Consider the following 26,414-nt stretch of genomic DNA (forward strand, 5'->3'; position numbering starts at 1 on the left):
AATTTACCTGTGAAATCAATTACACGGTACTGGGGGTATTACAATTGATCAAGTTAATTAATATCTCGGGTGAGCGTCCTTCACAACAATACAAAATGTGGAAATTTTTGGAAGGAGTTAAATCGCCGTACAAAAGAATTAAGATAACTGAAAATCAAAAGGAAGATCGAAATAAAGTATACGAAAGTCAAATACCAAAAATCATGGGAAAAAGATCGTGAATGGTTGCATGATATAGTAGATCGGAATTTAATGAACTGTACAATATATATATATGTGAAAAATTTGCAGTGACAGACCTAGATAGGAAATGTATTTTCGTAACTGGATCGTCAAATTTCAGATTGGATTGGAATGTTGAATATTTCTGGACAGCGCTCCAGACGACCTAGTCAGGCACCTGTCGTTGTGAAGATTGCGATGACGTGGAAGACAATGTTGATATTTTTTCTGTCCTTGATCCTGATTTCGACAAAGAAAATCATTGAGATTACCAAAGCCTTTATCAAAATCAGAATAAAGACTATTCCTTTGTTACTGTCTAACTTATGTAAACGAAAGCATCAAAATAAACATTTGTCATTTATATTAGTGTTTGTCAACTTAATGTCATTTTTTGCAGGACCAGTAGATTTTTTTGTCCACTGGTCCGGCTGGCCAGTACAAAAAAAAGCTTAAATTCGACCCCTGCATGTGACTGACAAAAACTTTGTAACATGAGGCATCTATATACAAAGTATGAAGCATCAAGGTCTTCCACCTTCTAAATCAAGCTTTAAAAAATTTACCTAATGCTGCTGCCACCAGATCACTATCCCTATGTCGAGCTTTCTTCAACAAAAGTTGCAGGCTCAACAAAAACTACCTTTACCAAAAACTTTAACCTGAAACTCCCACTTTCATTTTCAATGTTCAGTGGACCATAAAATTGGGGTCAAAAGTCTAATTTGACATTAAAATTAGAAAGATCATATCATAAGCAACAAGTGCACTAAGTTTCAATTTGATTGGACTTCAGCTTCATCAAAAACTACCTTGACCAAAAACTTTAACCTGAAGCGGGACGAACGAACGGACGGACGAAAGGAGCCACAGACCAGAGACCATAATGCCCCTCTTCTATCATATTTTGGGCATAAAAGTTAACATTTTCATATTTTATGCTGTTTTGTTAAACTGACAACATATATTTTTCTTCTTTAATGTTATAAACTATGCATTAAAATTCATGCTCTTCTATTGCTAAAGACTGAACTTGGGACCAGTCACTAGGGTAGTATCATTTATTGTTTACCTATATTCATAATTCCCTGTTTCTACTCTGTAAAGAGGTTCTTGTAAAGCAGCATAGCTGTATTCCTCATCATCCATTTCTTTAACCTTTAAACAATATGCCTGGAAATTGAAAATATTTGTAAAGTATTTTGCTTTAAATATTCTGGTTTAACTGCACCAGAATTTCTTAAAGTATTTATTTTTATATGATCATTGTATGTTTCTGTATATTTTTAAATAAGCAACTAGCCAGAAGATTTTGCTTTTTACAGCACAACAAAATTCTTGACTGTAAATACCTAGAATTCCTACATTTCGGTATTGCTCACAAGACTTCTATATAAAATACAACAAAATTAAGTTTGGTTCAAATGTGTTCAGTTAAAACAGGAAGGAGTGTTCAAATATTGTCCTTATTAAAAGTAGGTTCCAGGATCGATGGCAATCAAATATAGATAATTTTAAGTGTTTTAAGAACCATGTCAATGGTTTTCTTGTTTGAAATGAGTCTATTTCTGTCATGTCAGTGCCTTTAATAGATGACTATACAGTATGGGATTAACTCATTTTGAAGGCTGTGATAATACCAATAGCTGCCTAACCGTTAATCATAGTTTGAGAAAATGGATTTATTATAACTAGTGAAGGAAAAAACGAAAACATCAGTACATGTAACACATAAGATTGATTTTTTTTAAATTAAATAATTATTTATAAAATATTTATGTATACATACTAAATATTCAAACTTGACATCCAGATATTTCTTGATTGTGAGTCTAGTATCTGGAACTGCTTTATTTAGGTATGTGTTTAAATCTGTTATCATCTGAAAAAGTCAATAATAAATCACTTATTTTGAGATAACATAGGATGCTGGTAACATATACAAATTCATAATAACTAAAAGTCTACTATTAACTCTACTGAATAAAAAAGTGAGTCTCCAAGAAATTTCATTTTATAGTTGGTTGCTGGGACACATGCCATCTCTATACATGAATACAAATAATACTGTATCTTTTTTTTCAAAGGATTTATCATTTCTGTATAAGTAAACATTAACATAACTAAGGAACAAATCAACATTTGATTTTGTGAAAATAACATAACTTGAACTAAAATTTATGGAATTGTACAATGAAACAGTAGTTAAATATGAAGACCACATACTTGTTGCTTTTTATGAAATTTTATAACAAAAAATTATACATTTTTAATAAAAGAAAGATGAAATACACCAAATGGATATTCAAATAGTGCAGAAAATGGTGTTAAACTCCAATCACGAAATCATTTTCTGCACTCCTGTCAGACAAAAACAATTGTTTTCCTAGGTTTAAAATGAGTTACCTCTGTACTCCATGGTTTTGACTATTTCAAAATTTAAAAATAATTTTTAGCAAATTTTAGCTGTCCCATTTAGAACAGTTGTGGTCAAAATTTGTGTTAGCAATATTTTCATGTCATAACAGTAAAACAACAGAAAATCAAGTAAATTCAACATATATTACGAAATAACAAAGCTCTTTATGCCAAAACACGCACTGAAAAAAATTGAAAAAATAGGTGACAAGACTATCTAATAACTGAACCAAATTTTCAGCATTTAGTGAACGATAGTTTTTTTTAACAAGCAATCCTAAGATAAAAATGTATCCTTTGTGCAATGCACTTATAATAAATAAGGTAAATGAATGTTCCCATTTAATTTTGACATGTTCAAAGACAGTCTTCACACTTATTTTTCATTGCTTGTAACACATCAGTGTCCTTACAATCTTCTTGTGTAAACTTACAGGTTTAGCTGTCTTTAACATTTTGATAGCAAATCTTTCCATATTGCGATGAGCTTCACCAAACCTAGAAAATGCTTCACTAGCAGCAGGTTGAGGCTCTCTTACTCCTATTGCTGAGAATACTTCTCCAAATGCTGTAATAATATCACAAGTAAATAACTTTACAAGGTAAATGTTGATTTCATGTGAAAATCAATACGTCAACTTAATGGATTTCTGCTGGCAGATCAGCTGGGTAAAAAGGTTTAATTAAAGAAAACTGTGCAGTGAACTAAATTTATACTTCAACTTGTAACAGTTAACACTTTTAAATGTGTAATAAAATTGAGAATGAAAATGGGGAATGTGTCAAAGAGACAACAACCCGATCATAGAAAAAACAACAGCAGAAGGTCACCAACAGGTCTTCAATGTAGCGAGAAATTCCCCCACCCGGAGGTGTCCTTCAGCTGGCCCCTAAACAAATATATACTAGTTCAGTGATAATGGACGCCATATTAAATTCCAAATTGTACACATGAAACTAAAATCAAAATAATTCATGATTGTCAACATGGATTTGAGAACTACATTATCTTTTAGTTTTTAGGTTTTTAGGTGTTTGTTTTAAAATGTAAGCAAACTTTGTACTACAGGTTTCCATTCTGATTAAAATGTAGGTGAGTTTCATACTCCCCTATCAATCACGAAATTGTCTGTTAAACAGGTATTTTGGTGTAGTTATCTAAAGTATAATTGTTGACTAGTCAGTATTTTATGTATATTTTATGTTTTTTTTTATTTACATTTTATCAAATGTGAAATTTTTACATAAACTTTATAAAGCTTTGTTTGGATGAACCAACAATAACCGTGTTAGATATTTCAGCATATTATCTAAGCTCTATTCACGCTGATGCATGAAGAAAGACACATGACAGTCAAATATAGCCATTTCCATTACCATTCAGTGAGACCTTACAATTCAATACAATTACATACCTTTATGAGATTGAGATAATTCAAATGTTGTCTTTAATAATGACTTGGTGAGACCTATTAAGCCTTTATACATTTCAGCAACTTTCTCTAATTCTTCTAGTTTCTTTACAAGTCCATCTGAAAACAAAGTATTTAAAAATGGATGAAAACAATGATTTATTAAAATGTCATTGCTGATTTTTGTGCTCTCAAAAAGATTGAAACAGAGAGCTTTGTTACAGCATAAGGATATCATACACAGTACTTTTAAGTATTTATCCTATATATTCCTGAAGTTATTTTTGTAATAGTGCTGTTGATTTTGTTCTTTATTTCTTAGAAAAGAACAACATTGATAACTTTTGAATTTTTGTAAATAAAATTTACCAAATATCATAAGTCCAGATAATAGCATCCATCAGTATTTGATGAGAAGATTATATAATCCCTGACTCTAAATACTAATGAACTCTATAAAGCAATATAATTAAACAGTTATTTTAAAAAGATTGTATGATGCATATTCTACAATTGAACTACTGTTGATTCATTATTGTTCGTTGAATACCAATTTTCATGGGTTTCGTGGGTACAGGTGAACCACTATATTAAATGTTGAACGAATATCATATTTTCAATAGGCTTTGTATAAAGAGTTTAAAAATCAAAGAGCTGAAAGCTCTGAGGAAAAATGACGCCACTGTCTCTTCTATTGGGATATTTTTTATGCAAGTTTTGATTTTCACATACTGTAATTAGTTTTACAATGCAACATGTCTCGTAAGCATATAATTGATATTCGTATATATTTGAGTGTGAAGTGAAGATGACAACTGGCTGTTTTTTTTTAAAGACAAATGAATAGGTCAAGACTACCTAAATTGTACAAATAAATACCGTAGAAAGGCTTGTATATTTCTCAATGGTACATAGTCAGAACCCCCTTCTCCCAGAAAATTTTAGGTAATTTAAAATAATCTTTTTGTTATTGTTATCAAAGGTCTAATGAAACTCAGGTAATTTCAAAGATTTCTAGTCAAACCGGCACCTGGTTAAATTGGCACCTGGTCAAATCGGCACCCGGTTTTGTCAAATTGGCACCTGGTTAAATCGACATCGATATAGTCAACTCGTCACCCATGTTAAATATATATTTTTAACAGTATTTTAAGCAAAAAGAGTAAAAAATAAGAAAGGGGTTGCCAAATTTATTTTCAGTATTTAAGTAAAAAGAAAATAGAGCTCTATACATGTGAGACTTAAAAGATTTACTGATAACTGTCTGGCTGCAGCAGTGTAAACTATTTGTATAAACATGATAAAGCTTTATATTTTAGAGGGGAGAAGACATGGATGCTTCAAACATTTTATGCAGATACCTTATGCTAAGAAGTTTCCTTCTGTGAGGTGTCCCTTTTCCTATACAACATTTTCATGTTTTAACAAAACCATAAAAACATTACCTACCAGGTAGTTTGATCTGCTCCTGACCTCATTTTCATGATTCATTGGTCAATGTTAAGTTTTGTGTTTTGGTATGTTTTTCAATATCATAAGCAAAACAAGATAAAACTACTTTAGTGTACTGAAGTGAACAATTGTAAGGTGTACATGTCTGTCTGACCTTGACTGTAATGGCTCATGGATCTTTAACAAATGTCCAGTTGATGAGATACATGTATATTATGAGCAACCAATTTGTTGTCCTTTTTAGAAACAGTGTTGAGCTTTATCTTGAACCATTACTACTATATAGATATGGATCATACACCCCTATTCTTGTCCAAATTCCAAATTGAATTCTTTAGAAAAGATAAAGGAATAAGTTCCATTATTAAATGATTTAAAGGCTATTCCTTGCACTACAAACATATCTGAAAAGCTTTCATTGATTAAATATAGAGCTTAACTGTCAGAGTTAACATCCAGATTAATTCTATGAAGGGGGAGGGGGGATGACAGATATCTTGAAAGGGTTGTTTGAAAGATATAAGTTTAGCATCAATATTTAATATTTTTGCTCTTTACAATGATTTTGTGCAACAAATGATAGTTTGAACAAATATTGTTTAAGTGATTTTAATTGGAAATTATGTAAATCTAGGCATTTGTCTCCATTTGTCTCCATGACGACCAAACTTCCTTCTCAACTTTATTTCATCATTTTGAATAATTTGATGTAACTATGTATAACATGGAGAAAAATTTAGAAAAATTAAATGCTTCATTAAAATTTTATCATTTTAAAGCAAACATTTATCAAAAATGTGTATTTCTCAAAATTGGTGTGTTCTGTTTCCATGGCAACTGGTAGCTTGATTTGAGGGAAATGATAAATAAGTAACTGGTTTCTTTTCTTTGTTTCAATATTTAGGTGTGATACATGCAAAAAAGACACAATCAAATGAAATTTGCTACAAATACATGAAAATAATTTAGCTTATTGTAAGAAAAAAAATGCCAAAAAAAAAAAAAAAGAGACAGAAAAACCTTTTTTTTCTGAAAAATCTAAAGGAGGCTATAAATGATTATTTTTGATATGTTATAGACAAAGGTCAAATGAACACATGCAAACACACAGGTAATCAATAGGACCCTGCTCTTGGAAGAAAATAGAATTTGAAAAACGTTATTTTCACTCCTTTTGAGAAAATGAAAAAATGCAAAAATTGGTTGCCATGGAAACAAGAGTTGCCATAGTTGCAACTTTGATTTATCAACTTTAATTTTTAGAATAAATGTGAAACTATGATAACATATATTTGTTTTATCCCAATTAATTAGCGGTTTATAAAAAAATCTGTGATGAAAAACAGTAATTTTTGAGGTTTTAGGACTGAAATTAAAGGGTTGTTATGGTGCCATCGTAACCATAGCAACCAAATGTACAACACATGCATAATTGTTATTTTTTTTAATTTCTCATCAAAATAGAACATATGAAGCCCAAAAAAGTCAATTTGACAACTATCACTGTATCACCCTCTGCATGATTCTTAGGTGGAGCCATACTTAAATACCTAAGGAAGGGATAGTCCAAAATTATTAACTTTCACATTTTTGGGGGTTCATGTACACTTTTTATATATTTATTTTTCTTAACTAAATGTGTATGTTCCAGACCGTATGAGTATTTGTACTGTACACGTACAGTCTGGACTGTATGCATACTTTTTTAAAATACTCATACCATTGGACCCTACGCGTACGGTCTGATTAATATCATTAAGAAGTTGCTTAAGTTTATAAGTTACAAATGCATGTAAAGTTCATGTACATGCTTATTAAATCTGTTAATATCTTGTATTTAGCATGTTGATCAGTAAAACATTAATTGAATTATGATCATAGAAAATTACGATATCGGAAATTAACATGATGTGGGACGACAATTTTAGAATATAAGAAACCTTTAATACAAAATAATGCAAATTATGCAAAGGAACATGCATGAACTGCAAACATGTAAATGTAAAAAATATATCATTAATTGTGGTAGTAAGTGTCACCTTGGGCGAGTGTACCAAAATAGGATTCAGATATACAATTAAACAAATATTTAAGTTCAATTGTTCAATTGTTCATTTAATCCATCTGAAAGTGATTGTAATAACAATTTATAAAACTGAAAATAAAAATTGTGATAAATGGTTAGCTCGTACTGGACCATACGTGTATACTCATATGGTCTGACCATACACATTTGGTAGGACTGTAATACTCATATGGTCTGGAACATGTATTTTTAATTATATATATATGAGGTATATTTGGGAATTAAAGGTATAACTTGGATATTTTTTTATGCATTTTTTAACCAGTTGAGCATTTTACAGGATTGTTAGTTAAATGCTGTTTAAACTTTCCTGAAAAAGAACACCTTTGGCTATTATTTGGCATGAAAGTTTGATTTATTGAAAGGGACTTGTAGTTTTCCATTTCATTTTTTTAATTGTCTCATTGTTAAAACAGTTTGGGTAAGGGCTTCGTTGTTTACCTTTATACACAACAACATAGTAACTATGTACTTGGTAAAAGTTATTATTAATTGAATAGAAAATATTATAACAAATATTATTGGATGCCGAATTGACTTCAAATAGGTGCCGATTTGACTAGATTTGACTTTGATTTGAATATTGAACTTGCTTTCTTATTTCTTGCTAATTGTACTATATAGTCCACAGCCCCACTGGAAGGTCCAAATTTGGAGAATAAAAGCGCGGACTTCACAAGCCTTCCTATGGACAGGTCAACATTTTTGTTGTTAATAAAACAAAGTATGTAAACTGCTTCCCGTCCAACTACAACACTTTGCTCGAGTGTAGCAGAATGTGCCGTAGGCGGAGGCAATAATCGACTTTCTGTTGTTCTGGTCAATGGTATTGGAACAATGCCGCTGACACGTCATTTTCCAAAAAACAAAATCAAATATGTACAAATATGCAAGTTTTCAGTAATCTAAGAAAATGTGTACCCTAGAAAATAAATGAATCCAAAGTAACTAAAAATAGCAGTATGAATTACAAAAATATTTTGCCATCATAAAGCACTATGTCTATCAAATAAGATATCTTACCGTTACACAAGATAGCTCTACTAAGTCCTAATGCATCTGCTGTGTTTGTATTCATGGTTTCTACCACTTTGTGCTTCACTTTCTTTAAAACTAAAAAAAGGTAAACAAAAAAATGTTTTTATTTCTCATTTATTTAATAATAGGACTTAAAGGATTAAAAATACAGCTTAAAATAAAAGAACAGCATTCCAATGTCCCCCTCCTATATGTTACTTTATATGTTCAAGGGAAATTACTCCCATATATATATTTTCTTTTATTTTTAACTTTCCATGAATATCTGACAAATTACAAGAAATGTAGATGTGTGATTGCTAGCAATTATATTTTATACAATTTCTATTTCTAAGGGGCATAATCTCTATTAAAAGTTGATCAGGTAATAATAAACCAACAACAATAAAAGAAACCAGCTCTTTATTCGTCCATAGCTGTTTTTACTTTTACAAAAATACCTTCAGCAGGAACTCACAAAGCTGAATAATTGAAAGCCAAGAATTTGTGACAGATTTAAGAAAAAAAAACTAACTAACAAAAAAGACAAATAAATAATAATCAAAATAGGTCTATTTTGGTTGAGAGTCTTAACAAATAAATTATCAGCACTAAAAAATATGTGTTATGTTGAAAAAGAAAGTCAACTTTTTGTTTCTATTTTAAACTTACCAATATCTAAACTTTTGCCTTGTTTGGTATCTGCATGTAGTTTGTTGTAATTGATAGTCACTTCTTCCTGTTGGTAAAAAAAGAGAAATATGGACCATAATTTGGTATTCGGCCTTTGATTTCTTTTTGTATCGTTTTTTATAAGTTCTAAAATTTTAACTTTTATTTTGTGGGTTGTGTTGGTGTTAGAATAGTATGAATGGAACAATTGAGTTTTTCGAGAAAAATTTATACATTTAGATTCACCGTTTACGTGACATGAAACCAAACAGGAAACCAATCTTTATTTTCTTTATTTTGCACAATATAATTCAAAAGGCATAAATAAACACCATTACTAGTGTTACTTGCTTCATGTTAATATTTAAAATCTATTTTCAATGTTATATTAAAGGTTTTTTTAAACCTGACAGGAAAAAATAAGAAACCGAAAGCATTTTTTTAGTTTTATTTAATTGCAAAATCTGCTTAAAATAATCTGAACAGTATACTTTTACCTAAAATCCATCTTAAATGTAACAGTATTATAAAACTCCTAAATATGTGCTTGTTTTGAAAACAATTAGTACAATTTATTCAGAATTTTCCATATTTTCTTCATTGATACAGGATACCATAATCGTTGTATCTTGATGTTTAAGCCAAAAAAATGTATTTATATTTGGTTTTGATATTCCAGTTATATACAATTTATTCCAAATCATTGGCAATGTAACATTCTTTAAATCCAGTAGAGAAAAAAACTTTTAACTTGGAATTAAAATCTTTAAAATAGGCACAATGTGATACTTGTGACCTGTACACTATCTACATGGTTTCCACATTTTAACCTACTTTAGTGGGCTAAAATCAATAAAGTACTTCCTTTCAAGTCATGCATGGTAAAAGTTTACTTCTCCTTTGACAAGTTTATTGCGTTTCTGATAAGTGTTTGCAGAACATGAATAAAAAATATTAATTAAAAACTGTGACAAAGATTCCAACTTTGTACATTCCAAGTGTAACGGTATATTAACATGTATTTTTTATTAAATTATATTTATTCACCTAAAATATCCAGTAATATTTACTGCTGAAGTTAAATCAATCCAACGAGCATTGGTACAATGATAAGAGACGTAATTTATATTGATTTTTCCAAGGACTCTTCACGTCATTATGGGGAAACGAAGTGTGTTCTAACGTCTGTCAAATATGAAATCGATTTTCTCAAGTCATTGGGCATTTATTTTCACACAGGATCGTATGTAACATTATGCACATAGGAAAAATAACAGACCACCAGCACAATCTCTTTGACAATTGTATTTTCCTCTTTTAAACAAGACGAAACAAGTCTACAGATTATGTTTGCTAACATCCCGTTGGAAACAAAAACAATGTTTAGACCTAGTATTTCGTACATCCGGCCATAATGGCGTTATCACATGTTAGTCACATGTTTCACGTATGACTGGAAATGGTTAGAACTTAAGGACAAAAACAATTTTAATAAATAACTGGACTTCTGTTTCGTGTGAAATGTAACGCATAACGACAACGTAATTTTCTTACTTAATTATTACGAAGATCAAAACAAGAATGTAAATCTTCTCGGATTTACCTGTTTGAACATCTCGCGAGAGTTCATATTTGCATATTGTTTTTAAGATTTCTATTACAACAAAGCAGATTACATCATCAAAAAATTGCGTTACGAAATCGGACACAAAAATCACGCCACTGTTCTTACATCTGCTACATAAATACTTATAGTTCTCGGCATTTTCTTCTCACTATTCTTATTGGTCGATGTTCTTTGTTGTTTGAAAGCAAAAGTTACGAATTTGCCGGTGACGATTATCTATAAATCAGTCAGCGTTATGCTCTTCGGAAGCAAAAAGTAACGTGAGAAACGACACAAAAATACGGTTGTAGAATCTTTGAAATTTGTATATTTTAAAAAAAATTCTAGGGAAGAGTAGCATACACTTGTATGTTGATAAAAATAATGGCATCTTTAGATGTAGTTGCAACTTTTCTTACAGTAATTCACATTTTATCACTTTTCTATAGTTATAGGAAACGGAGCCCAATAGCAAATTATGGTCCATATTACAAAGCTTGCTGTTCCAATCTATGGTTCTGTACTGTACATTAGAACTGTTCTGGTGTTAAAAAACTTTTAATAATGAAATAATAATAATAAAATCTTTTTACATTCCCTGATACTATATTTGTCCTATAAACCAAATACTTACATATTCACAATAACTTAAGGATGTTTGCTTGTCTGGTTTTGGGATTTTTGTCAAGATTTTCAGAATTTTCTGGTTTTATCCATTTGAATCCCTTAAAAACTGCCCATTAACCCCTATATTTCTTTTTTAAAATCTTTTATATGTATAATTATAAACCAGTTATGAAGGTCTTATAAAATCTTTGTTATTTTTTAACATTTTTTGAGAACCTCAACTTGTCAATGATACTGATATGAAAATCACAAGAGAACACTTTCCCGCCAATATTTCAATGGCATATATCTGGAAAACAAGCAAATTGACCTATATTTTTTTTTGGCTTTTTGTTCCTTTATTAATTCCCTATCAATATATACTGGTGTTATGGAAAGCTTGTTATTTTGAAACTGAGTAGCAAACCTCCTTAAACTTATTATAAACACCTGCAGGTATACATTTGACATGTATGATCTTTACCTTTATAGACTGTATCATCTTGGCCACCTCTACTTTGGTTTTCCCTTTAACAGATTGTCCACTGACACCAACCAGTTCATCACCAGAGGCCAGAGTTCCTTCTTTAGAGGCAGGTGTGTTATCAAAGATCTGTACTATATACAGACAGGGACAGAGTGGAGCTCCACCTCCTATACTTATACCAATCAAATTCTGGCCATCTTTCTGAAGTGCTACACTGCCAGATGTCACTGTCATGCCCCTATATCAAAAAATAATAATTGTCTATAAAACTGTGGGTTTTAACTAAAGCAAAGACCAAACATTTAGGATTTCATAAGTTTACATAATTTCCTGACATCAAATTTAAGTTAAAAAGTTACTTGAGAATATGTCATTTACACACATCCTTTTAATTATACCATGGAAGAGCCTATTACAATCCATCAGGCATTTGACTAAAATCAAATAATGATTAATCAGTTTAATATTTAAATGGAGACTTCAGACTTCAGAGTTCAGAGCATTTTTTTTTATATATATTTAGCAGGGATGGGCACGATTACTGACAAATGTAATCGATTAATAATCGATTACATGAAGGATTTTTGTGCAATCGATTAATAATCAATTACTTAAATTTTAGTATGTAATCGATAACAATCGATTACTTTATCAAAAGTAATTACATAACTTTTCGATTACTGTCAATTACATGCTCATCATTTCACCAAAAAAATAACACGAATAAACAATTTTATTGTATAGCAATATAATATTTCACACAGAAAGTAACCAAAAGTTAGCGTGCAATAAATTCTGATATTGCACTAGCACAGTGTACAAGCGGACAGTGACACAAAACGGAAGTTGCTGATCTGTCCGACGGCGATCGGCTCGTTGTTTTTCAAAAAAATATAGAATATCAACACAAAGTGTCCCATAATGGATTGTTCAGCAGCTCAAGGTAAGTGAATAACTACAATGATGTATTTTTGACCATTTAAAGCTTATTTTATGCTTTTAGCATCAACCGTCTTTTTAAAATAACTCCTGATCATGAAGAGGGGTCAAAATTTTGCGATTTTTCGAGTCATAAATCTTAACAAAACTCCAAAAATTCAAACATTTTCAAGATTTTTAATCGATACATAGTTGAATAATCATATTCCGCATACACACACAAAAGTTTGGTTCATTTTTTTTTATTATATTGTCACAATTGAATTTTTTCTATTCAAAGTGTACTGTCCGCCTCGTTGCCACCGTATGTTTTCATACTGTCCGATTCGTTGGTCATATTCATGATCGATATCTTAAGCAAAAGTAAGATTGAAACATGCAATTTATCCACATTCATGACCGATTTCCTAGGAAATATCAACATTTATAAAATGTTACTGATTATTACATATAAAAAGCATTGTTAATGCATGCACATGAAAATTTAATATACGTTTTTCTAGTTTGTTTTAGGAAAATGGGGCACGTAGGTGATTTTTATGGTATATTTATTCATACATTCATGTGGAACATTGTTATTTTTATCACTTAAAAACATAAATAGGGGTAATAACTTTTCATGAAAAATACAACCATGCAACAAAAGTTATTTCTAGGCCTTTTATAGCTGACTATGCGGTATGGGCTTTGCTCATTGTTGAAGGCCGTACGGTGACCTATAGTTGTTCATTTTTGTGTCATTTAATTTGTTCTCTTGTTTAGAGTTGTCTCATTGGCAATTACACCAAATCTTCTTTTTTATATTTATAAACGTTTGACACAGAAAATCAAAACAATAGTTTTTTACACCCAGTTTGCGTCTTATTTCACCAATAATCAAACAAATCTCATGGCTTGGAATTCAAGTCAAATTTAATTGATGTTCTTAAGTGCGCTGCATCACTCACTATCATCTACTGTTGTTTTAAAATAACTTTTAAACAAGAATGTGACCATAGTACACGGATGCCCCACTCGCACTATCGTTTTCTATGTTCATTAGGCCGTAAAATTGGATCAAAACTCTAATTTTGCATTAAATTAGAAAGATCATGTCATAGGGAACATGTGTACTGAATTCACCATGCATTTATTAGAATATTATATCGGTAGAGAATCTAACAACAAGGTCCGCAAACGATGAATACGAGCAGCAGACATGAGTAAAGGTTCTGGAAGAGTGACCAATGTCCCCCTTTAATTGACACGAGATCCAAGCTGAATATATAATCTATAAATATTTTCCATATATAATCATAGACAGTATCTGTGTTGAATAAAGTTTAAATGTGGATAAATTGCATGTTTCAATCTTACTTTTGCTTAAGATATCGATCATGAATATGACCAACGAATCGGACAGTATGAAAACATACGGTGGCAACGAGGCGGACAGTACACTTTGAATAGAAAAGATTCAATTGTGACAATATAATAAAAACTAGAGGCTCTAAAGAGCCTGTGTCGCTCACCTTGGTCTATGTGCATATTAAACAAAGGACACAAATGGATTCATGACAAAATTGTATTTTGGTGATGGTGATGTGTTTGAAGTTCTTACTTTACTGAACGATTTTGCTTCTTACAATTATATCTATCATGAACTTTGCCCATTAGTAACAGAGAACTATATTTGGTAAAAATTTACATAAATTTACCAAATTAATGAAAATTGTTAAAAATTGACTATAAAGGGCAATAACTCCTTAAGGGGTCAATTGACCATTTAGGTCATGTTGACTTATTTGTAGATCTTACTTTGCTGAACATTATTGCTGTTTACAGTTTATTGCTATCTATAATAGTATTCAAGATAACCAAAAACGGCAAAATTTCTTTAAAAATTACCAATTGGAGGGCAGCAACCCAACAACCAGTTGTCCAATTCATCTGAAAAATTCAGGGCAGATAGATATTGACTTGATTAACAATTTAACTTCTTGTCAGATTTGCTCTAGATGCTTTGGTTTCATAGTTATAAGCAAAAAACTGCATTTTACCCCTATGTTCTATTTTAAGCTGTGGCGGCCATCTTGGTTGAATGGCCAGGTCATCGGACACATTTTTCAAACTAGATACCCCAAAGATGATTGTGGCCTAGTAGTTTCAGTGGAGATTTTGTAAAAGATTACTTAGATTTATGAAAAATGGTTAAAGATTGACTATAAAGGGCAATAACTCCTAAAGGGGTCAACTGACCATTTTGGTCATGTTGACTTATTTGTAGATCTTACTTTGCTGAACATTATTGCTGTTTACAATTTATCTCTATCTATAATAATATTCAAGATAATAACCAAAAACAGCAAAATTTCCTCAAAATTACCAATTCAGGGGCAGCAACCCAACAACCGATTGACCGATTCATCTGAAAATTTCAGGGCAGATAGTTCTTGACCTGATAAACATTTTTATCCCATGTCAGATTTCCTCAAAATGCTTTGGTTTTTGAGTTATAAGCCAAAAACTGCATTTTACCCCTATGTTCTATTTTTAGCGGTGGCGGCCATCTTGGTTGGTTGACCAGGTCACGCCACACATTTTTTAAACTAGATACCCCAAAGATGATTGTGGCCAAGTTTGGATTAATTTGGCCAAGTAGTTTCAGAGGAGAAGATTTTTGTAAAAGATTACTTTAATTTACGAAAAATGGTTAAAAATTGACTATAAAGGGCAATAACTCCTAAACGGGTCAACTGACCATTTTGGTCATGTTGACTTATTTGTAGATCTTACTTTGCTGAACATTATTGCTGTTTACAATTTATCTCTATCTATAATAATATTCAAGATAATAACCAAAAACAGCAAAATTTCCTCAAAATTACCAATTCAGGGGCAGCAACCCAACAACCGATTGACCGATTCATCTGAAAATTTCAGGGCAGATAGTTCTTGACCTGATAAACATTTTTATCCCATGTCAGATTTCCTCAAAATGCTTTGGTTTTTGAGTTATAAGCCAAAAACTGCATTTTACCCCTATGTTCTATTTTTAGCGGTGGCGGCCATCTTGGTTGGTTGACCAGGTCACGCCACACATTTTTTAAACTAAATACCCCAAAGATGATTGTGGCCAAGTTTGGATTAATTTGGCCAAGTAGTTTCAGAGGAGAAGATTTTTGTAAAAGATTACTTTAATTTACGAAAAATGGTTAAAAATTGACTATAAAGGGCAATAACTCCTAAACGGGTCAACTGACCATTTTGGTCATGTTGACTTATTTGTAGATCTTACTTTGCTGAACATTATTGCTGTTTACAGTTTATCTCTATCTATAATAATATTCAAGATAATAACCAAAAACAGCAAAATTTCCTCAAAATTACCAATTCAGGGGCAGCAACCCAACAACCGATTGACCGATTCATCTGAAAATTTCAGGGCAGATAGTTCTTGACCTGATAAACATTTTTATCCCATGTCAGATTTCCTCAAAATGCTTTGGTTTTTGAGTTATAAGCCAAAAACTGCATTTTACCCCTATGTTCTATTTTTAGCGGTGGCGGCCATCTTGGTTGGTTGACCAGGTCACGCCACACATTTTTTAAACTAAATACCCCAAAGATGATTGTGGCCAAGTTTGGATTAATTTGGCCAAGTAGTTTCAGAGGAGAAGATTTTTGTAAAAGATTACTTTAATTTACGAAAAATGGTTAAAAATTGACTATAAAGGGCAATAACTCCTAAACGGGTCAACTGACCATTTTGGTCATGTTGACTTATTTGTAGATCTTACTTTGCTGAACATTATTGCTGTTTACAGTTTATCTCTATCTATAATAATATTCAAGATAATAACCAAAAACAGCAAAATTTCCTTAAAAATTACCAATTCAGGGGCAGCAACCCAACAACCGATTGACCGATTCATCTGAAAATTTCAGGGCAGATAGATCTTGACCTGATAAACATTTTTACCCCATGTCAGATTTGCTCTAAATGCTTTGGTTTTTGAGTTATAAGTCAAAAACTGCATTTTACCCCTATGTTCTATTTTTAGCCATGGTGGCCATCTTGGTTGGTTGACCGGGTCACGCCACACATTTTTTAAACAAGATACCCCAATGATGATTGTGGCCAAGTTTGGTTTGATTTGGCCCAGTAGTTTCAGAGGAGAAGATTTTTGTAAAAGTTAACGACGACGGACGACGACGACGACGGACGACGGACGACGACGGACGCCGGACGCCAAGTGATGAGAAAAGCTCACTTGGCCCTTCGGGCCAGGTGAGCTAAAAAATGAACCAAACTTTTGTGTGTGTATGCGGAATATGATTATTCAACTATGTATCGATTAAAAATCTTGAAAATGTTTGAATTTTCGGAGTTTTGTTAAGATTTATGACTCAAAAAATCGCAAAATTTTGACCCCTCTTCATGATCAGGAGTTATTTTAAAAAGACGGTTGATGCTAAAAGCATAAAATAAGCTTTAAATGGTCAAAAATACATCATTGTAGTTATTCACTTACCTTGAGCTGCTGAACAATCCATTATGGGACACTTTGTGTTGATATTCTATATTTTTTTGAAAATCAACGAGCCGATCGCCGTCGGACAGATCAGCAACTTCCGTTTTGTGTCACTGTCCGCTTGTACACTGTGACTAGTGCAATAAATCTTCAAATTTCATGATGTCATCAACGACAAAATCTTAGTTTAGACCAATTTTTACTCTCAAATATTATATTGCTATACAATAAAAGGGTTATTGCATGAATATTTGTGAATATTGTCCCTTGTAGAACATATATTGCACTCGAAAGCTCATGCAATATAAATTCTACTCGGGACAATATTCCCCAATATTCATGCAATAACCCTATAATATTGCTCAACATTTGTAAAGTGAAAATTAAAAACAGCTGGGTTTTTTTTTAGATCAAATCTCTTAATGAAGATTAGAAATATTTAAAAAATCTTGAAATGTTTACTCAATCACTTATTCATAACTAATTGTTTTTCAAAAATTTTGCTTTCTTCCTGACTTTAGTTAGCTTTTTTGTTTTTACTCTTTAAAAAAAATATATTAGCATAGTTAATTATAATATTTAAGGAAATATAAAAAAAAAAAAGGATTAATTAGTTCAGCTTATTTTTAAAATCAAAATTTATTTTTATAATGACATGCATAATTTAAACCTTTTGTTTGGATAACCACCCTAATTACAGATTATTTAACTCCCACTGGAGTACAATTTATTACCTGGGGCTAAATACTGTAAATTTCCTTCTTAATTAGACCATGGAAGTATTATATTGACAGGAACTCCAACAAGCAGACTTCAAACGTTTATAGTGCGATGCCGCAAAATCTTTAAGTATCTGTTAATTAACTCGACATGTCTTATGGATGCATGGGATTTTATCAAATTTTTGGATCCTCGTGAAAGATCGTAATTACGGAACATACCGAAATAAACGGATGTGTACTTAATTGTCAAGGAAATGACATTTACTGACAGTGTGAATGATAAATATGTCAATATTTACGGGTTTTGCTGCTTAAAAACAAATAAAAAAGAAATTAAACGAAATTCTCGCAACTGTTTTCAACACAGAAAAAAATATAGAAAAAACCTGAGGAGTAAAAATACTCAGAAGCAATGCACATTTATTAAGTATAAGTACAAATGTAACAATAAATCTTAAAATAGGATTTTTTATTCATAAGAGGATCGTTGGCTAATCACGCGTAACTGTATATTTTAAGCTTGAAAATCATAAAATGTTCATGTAAAATAAACGGAAAAGTTATCAGTAATAATTATTAATATTTCAATAGATATAGGAAGATGTGGTGTGAGTGCCAATGAGACAACTCTCCATCCGAATAACAATTTAAATGGTAAACCATTATAGGTTAAAGTACGGCCTTCAACACGGAGCCTTGGCTCACACCGAACAACAAGCTATAAAGGGCCCCAAAATTACTAGTGTAAAACCATTCAAACGGGAAAACCAACGGTCTAATCTATATAAACAAAACGAGAAACGAGAAACACGTATATATTACATAAACAAACGACAACTACTTGACATCAGATTGTACAAAACTGTTTAGCTTTTTTAAAAACACACCAATAAATTCAAATGTGATTTCCATGATAACAAAAAATAACTGCTCAGACCCAATTATAGTGATTGTTCTTTAAATGCATTCAGAAATATTTAAAGCCATCCCTAAAAATAAATCTGTCAAACATCAGAATATTCTTGGACTAGGTTGAATGTTAAGATTTGTTTACAACGTATTATCATAAAAGGTGTAAAAATTAATCTGCTTGACTCGTAAGTTACTAACCTGATATTGCTATATAGTGGACATCACATGTGTGTAATAATTAACATCTTTTAGTCTTTAAAATATATTTGATAAGTAAGTTGATATCATTTTACGATAGAGAAAACCATATATCTTTGAGGTACACTCGATAAGAGTTTACGATCTTTTACTTGAAATTTAAGTTATCTGGCGCCATCTGGCACACTTCACGCGCATCACATTATTTTCTGCTAACACTCTACTACAGACTCATTTAATTTTTATAACACGATATTTTCCGATTTTCTAGTTATATTGGTAAACATATATCTAACAAAACTAAAAATAATAGTAACTTCTTTCCAATTAAAGTTAATTTTCCTTTGTCATTCTGTGAAATGTGGACCGATTTTTTAGATTGTTTCAGCTGTAGTTTTTATTTATTGAACAGAAACAGGTGTCGTTGTCCATGTAGCGAATCGCAAAAAGCCACAGGAGTTTCCGTGTTTATTTACATTGGTAGGTAGACAAGCCCTTCGATAACAGATCACGTGATAAGACCAGTTTCTGTAAACTTTACAGGCGACAGCAGCATCGCAGATACCCCACAAAGGAGTTATCACGTACTTGACAAACTGAGTCGGAAGCTTTTATTTTCTTAAAGAAATCAGTGGGATCCGAATGTGCTAATTTTTCGTTGGAGTTCCTGTCAATATAATACTTCCATGATTAGACATAAGATAATTGAAATAAAAACAAGCCATGTTTGTGATTGATTAGAAGTTTTTGATCATCTTATTAGTAAAGGCAAGAATGTTGTTAAGATTTGTTGACTTCTCCAATCAAGTTATATACAAAATATATTTATAGTGTCAAAGGGATACATGTATCTATTTCTAAAAAGAATTGCAATGCATTGCCATTGGTTCATTAATGTTGAAAGGATTTTTTATTCTTTTTTAATTAAATTTATATACATGTATATCATAACATGTAAGAAATCAACTGATTATCTATGCTTTAATTTCAACTCTAATTGAAAATGATGTTTTCAGGAAATATAATACAAATAAACTTACTACTTTTAAAAATGTAGTACATAACTTAACGAAAGACAGACACATTTCTTATTTAAGATCTACTGTATTATTTCAAATCTATTTAATTATTTTTATATTAAAGCTCTTGAATTATTGACAAGCACATACATCCATTTGTTTTAAAAAGCTAGATATAAAGTTAATTTAGGTAGGGGATCTGGTTGCTCATAATGCAGCTTGAAACAATAGATAGAAATAAGGCAGTTGCTTAACTCTCAAGTATTGATGATGCATAATATCTATCTGTACTTTAAAGTGATAACATACATATTTTCCTTTGAAATAGGTTGTTTTTCATTAAACTATTTTACTAAAGTAATCGAAATGTAATCGAAAAGTAATCGATTATTACATCCAATTTTTTGCTGTAATCGATTAAATTACGATTACATGTAATCGAAAATGTCTTCGATTACAGATTGCTGTCGATTACTTGAAAAAATGTAATCAATTACAATCGATTACGATTACAGATTACGATTACCCCATCCCTGATATTTAGATAAATCAAAAAATTATGTAAATCTTAATTCTAAAATATTTGCATTGGTCATTTTGGTAAGTCACAAATAATAATCCAAATGCCAAGATTGCTCTGGAGTCTGACTACATTAACCAATCCTAACCACAGACTGGTTGCTGTTAGAATCAACTTTGACCCTTCATATTGAATAATTAGATGGATGGCAAGACAACCAAATTATTGTGTTATAGTGTTTTATCATGGTTTAACTCATGCATTTATAAATTACACATGTACATGAAAAAGTACACTCTGACACTGTTCAAAATTACTCTTACAGTTTGTCCTCTTGATAGTAAAACTCTAATAATCCATCCTCATTTGGATCATACTCATCCATGTCAAATGTTGGTAATAGGTCATAATCGTAATCATCCATATTTACTTGAACACAGCCACTAAGATTCTTAATTCTCAAAGTATTCACCTACACATGTAAAGCAATTTAATGCAATGAATGCTGTAGTATAGCTTTCAAAAATTTTACAATAAAAATGCATAAAAAAAGTCAGAAAAAGTGAAATAGTATATTATATTATATAGCACTGATAAATCAATCTTTCAGACTTATTTATACAAACATTTTCACAGAATAGTCATTGGAAGTGGGATTGTCATATAATTTTGAAAGACAACTTCTTCTTCTTTCAGTAACTTCCTCCTGTGGTTAGGAGCACATCAATTTCTTGATTATACACAATGGACTTATATTACACGGACTTATACAGCTAAAATCACTTTGTTATTTCACAGTATAAAACGCAATTGCATATATTAAAAGACGATGGGCTTATTTTACACGGACGATATTAAAAGTTATTCACTTTGATACTTCGTTAAAAATAGTCTAAAATCTAAAATGACACTGATTCACTTAATGATATTAGTAAAACCGTGGTCTGACACTATTAAATATGACTCTATATTCTAGAAGGCATCAGCTACCACTTTGATACGGCAATTGTCTGTATATTCCGTATATTATTGATAATATCAACGTATTCCCAAGTACATATATATCACAACTGTCCTCCATGTACTTCTCACTTCTAACTGTTCTTTAAGTTCACTATTTTATGCTCTGAAAAGGATCGAAAGAACGCTCAATTCCATGTTATTGTTAATGGATGTATATATTATGATAGAGCATTAATCTGACTTAACCTCTGTTGATGTAATTTATCACACAGATTCCTAGAAATTGTTTCAACCATATTTAAAAAATTGTTGTCGTTTGGAAGTATAGAACCCGCTAGTTTTCTGCAGTCAATAATTAATTGGCTTAATGTTTCCCTATTTTGAAAAGTTGTTTTCCACTGATCAATCCCAATTTTATTTATAACAGTCTGTTTTAGTGGGGCATAAAAAGTTCTACGGACCCCTTCCAGAGATGGACATCTAGTTAGGAAATGTATAAGATTTTCTTCCTGGAGTTTGCAGAGGGGGCAAATTGGGTCTGTACTTCCTATATTAAATTTAGCTTTGGTTGCTTGTAAAAGGTAGGTCCCAGTTAGTATTCTAGCTTTTGTTATGGCTTTCTTTGTATCCCCTGGAATTTCTGTTGCTGTTTTCCAAACTGGATGTATTTCTCCTATATTGATAATGTCAGTACAGAGCCTAATCAGGGTTGATTTTTCTTTACTTAAAGACCTAAATTTATTACTCCAAAATGTATTGATAGCATGTCTAACGGATTGTTTCCATTTAATTTTTGTTGGAAGAAATATTAGAAGCTCATCAATGCTTGGTAGGCTATATTGAAGCAGGACATTTTCAGTTCTATGTAGAAAAGTTCCATTGCAGATTTCAAGCCGATACTGACGCAACAAGATATCCTTAAGATTTTGATTTTCAGACGCTAGGATTGAATGCAGAAGGCTTAATTGTCTTTTGTGAAGCTCGGCCTCTATAGGGAGGGCACCCAGTAGTGAAAATACTGCAGCAGAAGCTGTTCTTGTTGGAAGAGCCTGAATATTTTTTAAGAAGGATAAATGGAAGTCACTCAAGTCGTTGATTTGGCTGTTTGTAAGAGGCAACACTTCTAGACTGTAGAGCAGACGGGGTAATATGTAGATTCTATAAATGTTATAGGAAATCCTTGGATTCAAGCCGTTTGTACCATGTACACCTGTTGACATAAGTGAATAGGTTGTTCTTCGAGCTAAACTAATGCGGTCTTTCACATTTAATATATTTTCGTTTTTTGATGATCTTATAATACCTAGATGTGAGGCCTTATCCGACTCTGCAACAGACTTATCTCCAAGAGACCAGGAGCATATGGATGATTTTCTAGAATTTGTGGAGTTTTCATTTTGTTTAATGAGAACACTCTTTTCAGGGTGAATATTATATTGATGTTCTTTCGAATATGAGTCTTCTACATTGAGCATGATTTGCATTTCTTCATCCGAGTTAGATAAGAGTAGGATATCATCTGCGCAAGTAGGACATCCTGCATAGTTTGTGCCTAGGTATAAACCAATATTTGAATCTTCTAACTGTCTTAAAAGGTCTTCAATATAAATTTTATAGAGATGCGTGGACAGGATACCACCTTGACGGACTCCCTGTTGAACTGGAAAGCTGTTGCTATGTTGGCCTTTCCAGTTAACCCTTGAAGTAAGGTCATTGTACATTTCGTATATAGTTTCCCAAATCTCAGGAGGAATGTCTTTTTGGAACAGTTTATCAAGAAGGATGCTGTGGTTGACTACGTCGAAAGCTTTTTGAGTATCCAATGCTGTCAAAAAGAGAATTTCCTTCATCTTTTTTGCATTCATATGTGCCTCAGATATCAGCAGAGCAGCCATGGTGGGGGAGAGACCGGAGGTAAAACCAAATTGTTGAGAAGATACATTCGAGATTGGATCTATAATTTTTTCCAGAAGTGCATGTTCAAATAATTTTCCAAGAACAGATGAAACCGTTATACCACGATAGCTATCCATAATTTTGCCGTCTTTTCCTTTTTTACAAACTGGTGTTATTATGCCAGATTTAAAATGTTCTGGGGTTTTTCTGTCAGCTAATATTTGATTAAAAAGATTCTGTATATATGGGATGATTACTTTATCAGCCAATTTTAAATGCTCTGCAAAAAGGCCATATTCATCTCCAGCTTTTCCTGAATTAAGATTTTTAATAGATTGAATTATTTCTTCCTCTGTAAAATTAATTTTAGTTTCTATATTATTTTCTGAGAGTTCCTTAATTATGTTACAACGGAGCTGGCACATACGAAGATATTCCTCATTGAAATTTGTATCATCTTTTGGCGTGGCTAGATTTTTATAGTACTTGGCCAGGACTTCTCTTTGTTCATCTGGGCAAGTAATGTCTTTTTCTTCATGACGAATGACTTGGGTTACAGAGGTTTTGTTATTGCCTAGATTCCTTTTTATGAGTTGGAAAAAGGTTTTTGATGAGGGTTTCTGTTCTAATTGACTAAAAAAGTTTTACATAAATTAAGGTTTTACACATGCAAACATTCTCCCCACAGATTCAGGTTGATATGGTTAAAAAAAATAAAGATTAATAAGGGTAACTTTGTTAAATTATAGGAATGAGGATTTATCAGTTATGCACATGTACAAAATTTATGAGCATGTCAGATGTGACTTGGGACAAATCAAAGACGAAATACATTGTATTAGTATTTAACCCAGAGAGCTACTTTTAAAGAAACAATAAGACAAGAAAAAATGCAAAACTTACAGTAGATAGTATGTTTTCAAATGAATAAGGACCAAAACTGTTTTTTTATTGTTGGATTGTTAATGAAATTATCATATTATATACATTGTACAAGAGAAATATACAAAGTTAACCTATAGATAAATATAATGTATATTGGTAAGTCATTGTTCAGCAACATTTATATATATGTCTTTGAATAAGTTAGATTTTTTTATGGTACTAATTTTCTTTTTCTTTTTACAGTATGAATTTTCTTTTTCCAACTTTAAGTTTCTCATGAAATGTCCAAAATGGGTTTTAATAAATCTATATACAATATTATGCTGGTTGTCCATTAGTCCAAATAGATATGACGTTTGGCAAGGCTATTTTAAATTTTTTTCTGGGACGCCTTCCTTCAATAAGCACAAAAAAGGTAGGACTTTGTAACTATGTAAAAATTTCTAACCGGCAATAAAAACTTCTTGTCAAAATTAGGTTTCAAAGTTCCCCCCAAAATTTGCTCTCAAACTCCATACGTAAAAAATGGCTTCAGCGTTATGACATTGTAGGAAGGCGTCCCAGAATTTTTTTTAAAATAGCCTTGCCAAACGTCATAATTATTTGGACTAGTTGTCCATCAGCATCCCTAAAGAGTACATGTAACTGGAAACACCAAGTAAATGTAGCATGCATTATGATGTTTTTTAGAGGTCATAGCTAAAAAATCCTATCTTTTCTTAATACTTGATTAAAAATGAATACTTAGTGACTGTGCCACGTCCCTCTGTTTGCCATACGTTTGTAATTGTCATTTAAATCATGTCATGTGATTTATGATGACAAATGAAGCATGCAAATAAGCAGTATAAAATATTTGTACGATATATATTTCCTATGGTCATATTCCGACTTCATTAAAACCAGAGTATGGTATCTTTTTACATATATCATAAGATATATGCCAAAAAGGCAATATATAATTTATTGGATTTTTAAACTGTCAGTGTCAAAGAAAAATATGAACACGTGTCCATGGGTGAGTTCCTGATACCGCGACTGAGTAATCAGTTGAGAATAGGACCAAGGCTTACAGTTTGTCCTCCTCGAGTTCATATTCCATCCCTCCCTGGTCGTAATACATATCAGTTGATGCAGGGAACAACGATATTGATTCAAGACTCTTGAATAGAAACCGGATATAAACAAACTGGTGCCAAATGAGACATGCGCAAAGTTAATAAAGATACAAATAATAGCTGTTCTAAAAAGCTTGCAATCTAATAGCTATTTTACGTAAATTTTTCTTATATACAATAACAATATAAGTTATATGGTTTGCTACTGATCCCATACGGATCCGTAGAGTGTTAGTAAAATCCATAGGGGGTGAGGCCGGAGGCATATAACCCCAAACGGTCTCATAGGGGGTCACCCCGTGACGGCGTTTAACCAATCACAACGTGATAATTCATCTGTGGTCCGATAAAGAAACATGAGCTCTTTTAAATCGACTATCATATTCCTTTTAATGCAGCTTTATGCAAATTTTATGAAAGCGATAATTTTGATTTATGAACCTTCTGGGTAAATGCCTAGAGAGGGGATCATATATTTGCCAGGGACACAATTTTGCCGTTTTATGTTTTTGAGGTGTAAAAACTTTAAAGCATGGTTGAAATGTTAGAAAGATGCTGGTAAACAATATTATTATATTACGAATATGATTTTTTTTTAACTTAGACAAAATAGACAAAATTTCGGCACTTTATATATCGCAAAGGACCGAAAAACAGACAACCATTTTCGGCCAATTTCCTGTATGAAAAAATGATTTCAAAGAAGTTTTTCTAACGTTTTCTAACTGATTGCCCTAAATTTGAGTTCTT

General features: G+C 31.6%; 1 protein-coding gene across 3 annotated transcripts in view; it reads right to left on the minus strand.

Moving 5' to 3' along the window:
* LOC134725467 (PRKCA-binding protein-like) overlaps positions 1-25,750 on the minus strand; it is a 28,966-nt gene extending 3,216 nt beyond the window's left edge. The window contains exons 1-10 of one of the 3 annotated variants that reach the window (XM_063589301.1): positions 25,291-25,369; positions 21,126-21,274; positions 11,976-12,216; positions 9,280-9,346; positions 8,614-8,703; positions 4,056-4,172; positions 3,075-3,208; positions 2,790-2,822; positions 2,012-2,104; positions 1,295-1,395 (exon numbers count right to left, since the gene is read on the minus strand). In XM_063589301.1, coding sequence (XP_063445371.1) covers positions 1,295-1,395; positions 2,012-2,104; positions 2,790-2,822; positions 3,075-3,208; positions 4,056-4,172; positions 8,614-8,703; positions 9,280-9,346; positions 11,976-12,216; positions 21,126-21,226 — 977 coding nt within the window. In that variant the 5' untranslated portion in view covers positions 21,227-21,274; positions 25,291-25,369. Of the gene's footprint in view, positions 1-1,294; positions 1,396-2,011; positions 2,105-2,789; positions 2,823-3,074; positions 3,209-4,055; positions 4,173-8,613; positions 8,704-9,279; positions 9,347-11,975; positions 12,217-21,125; positions 21,275-25,290; positions 25,370-25,619 lie in introns of those variants that run through there. The other 2 variants (XM_063589302.1, XM_063589303.1) reach the window with 2 other exon arrangements.
* Positions 25,751-26,414: the final 664 nt, after the last annotated feature.

The sequence above is a fragment of the Mytilus trossulus genome, chromosome 7 (genome assembly GCF_036588685.1).
Source record: "Mytilus trossulus isolate FHL-02 chromosome 7, PNRI_Mtr1.1.1.hap1, whole genome shotgun sequence".
NCBI lineage: Eukaryota > Metazoa > Mollusca > Bivalvia > Mytilida > Mytilidae > Mytilus > Mytilus trossulus.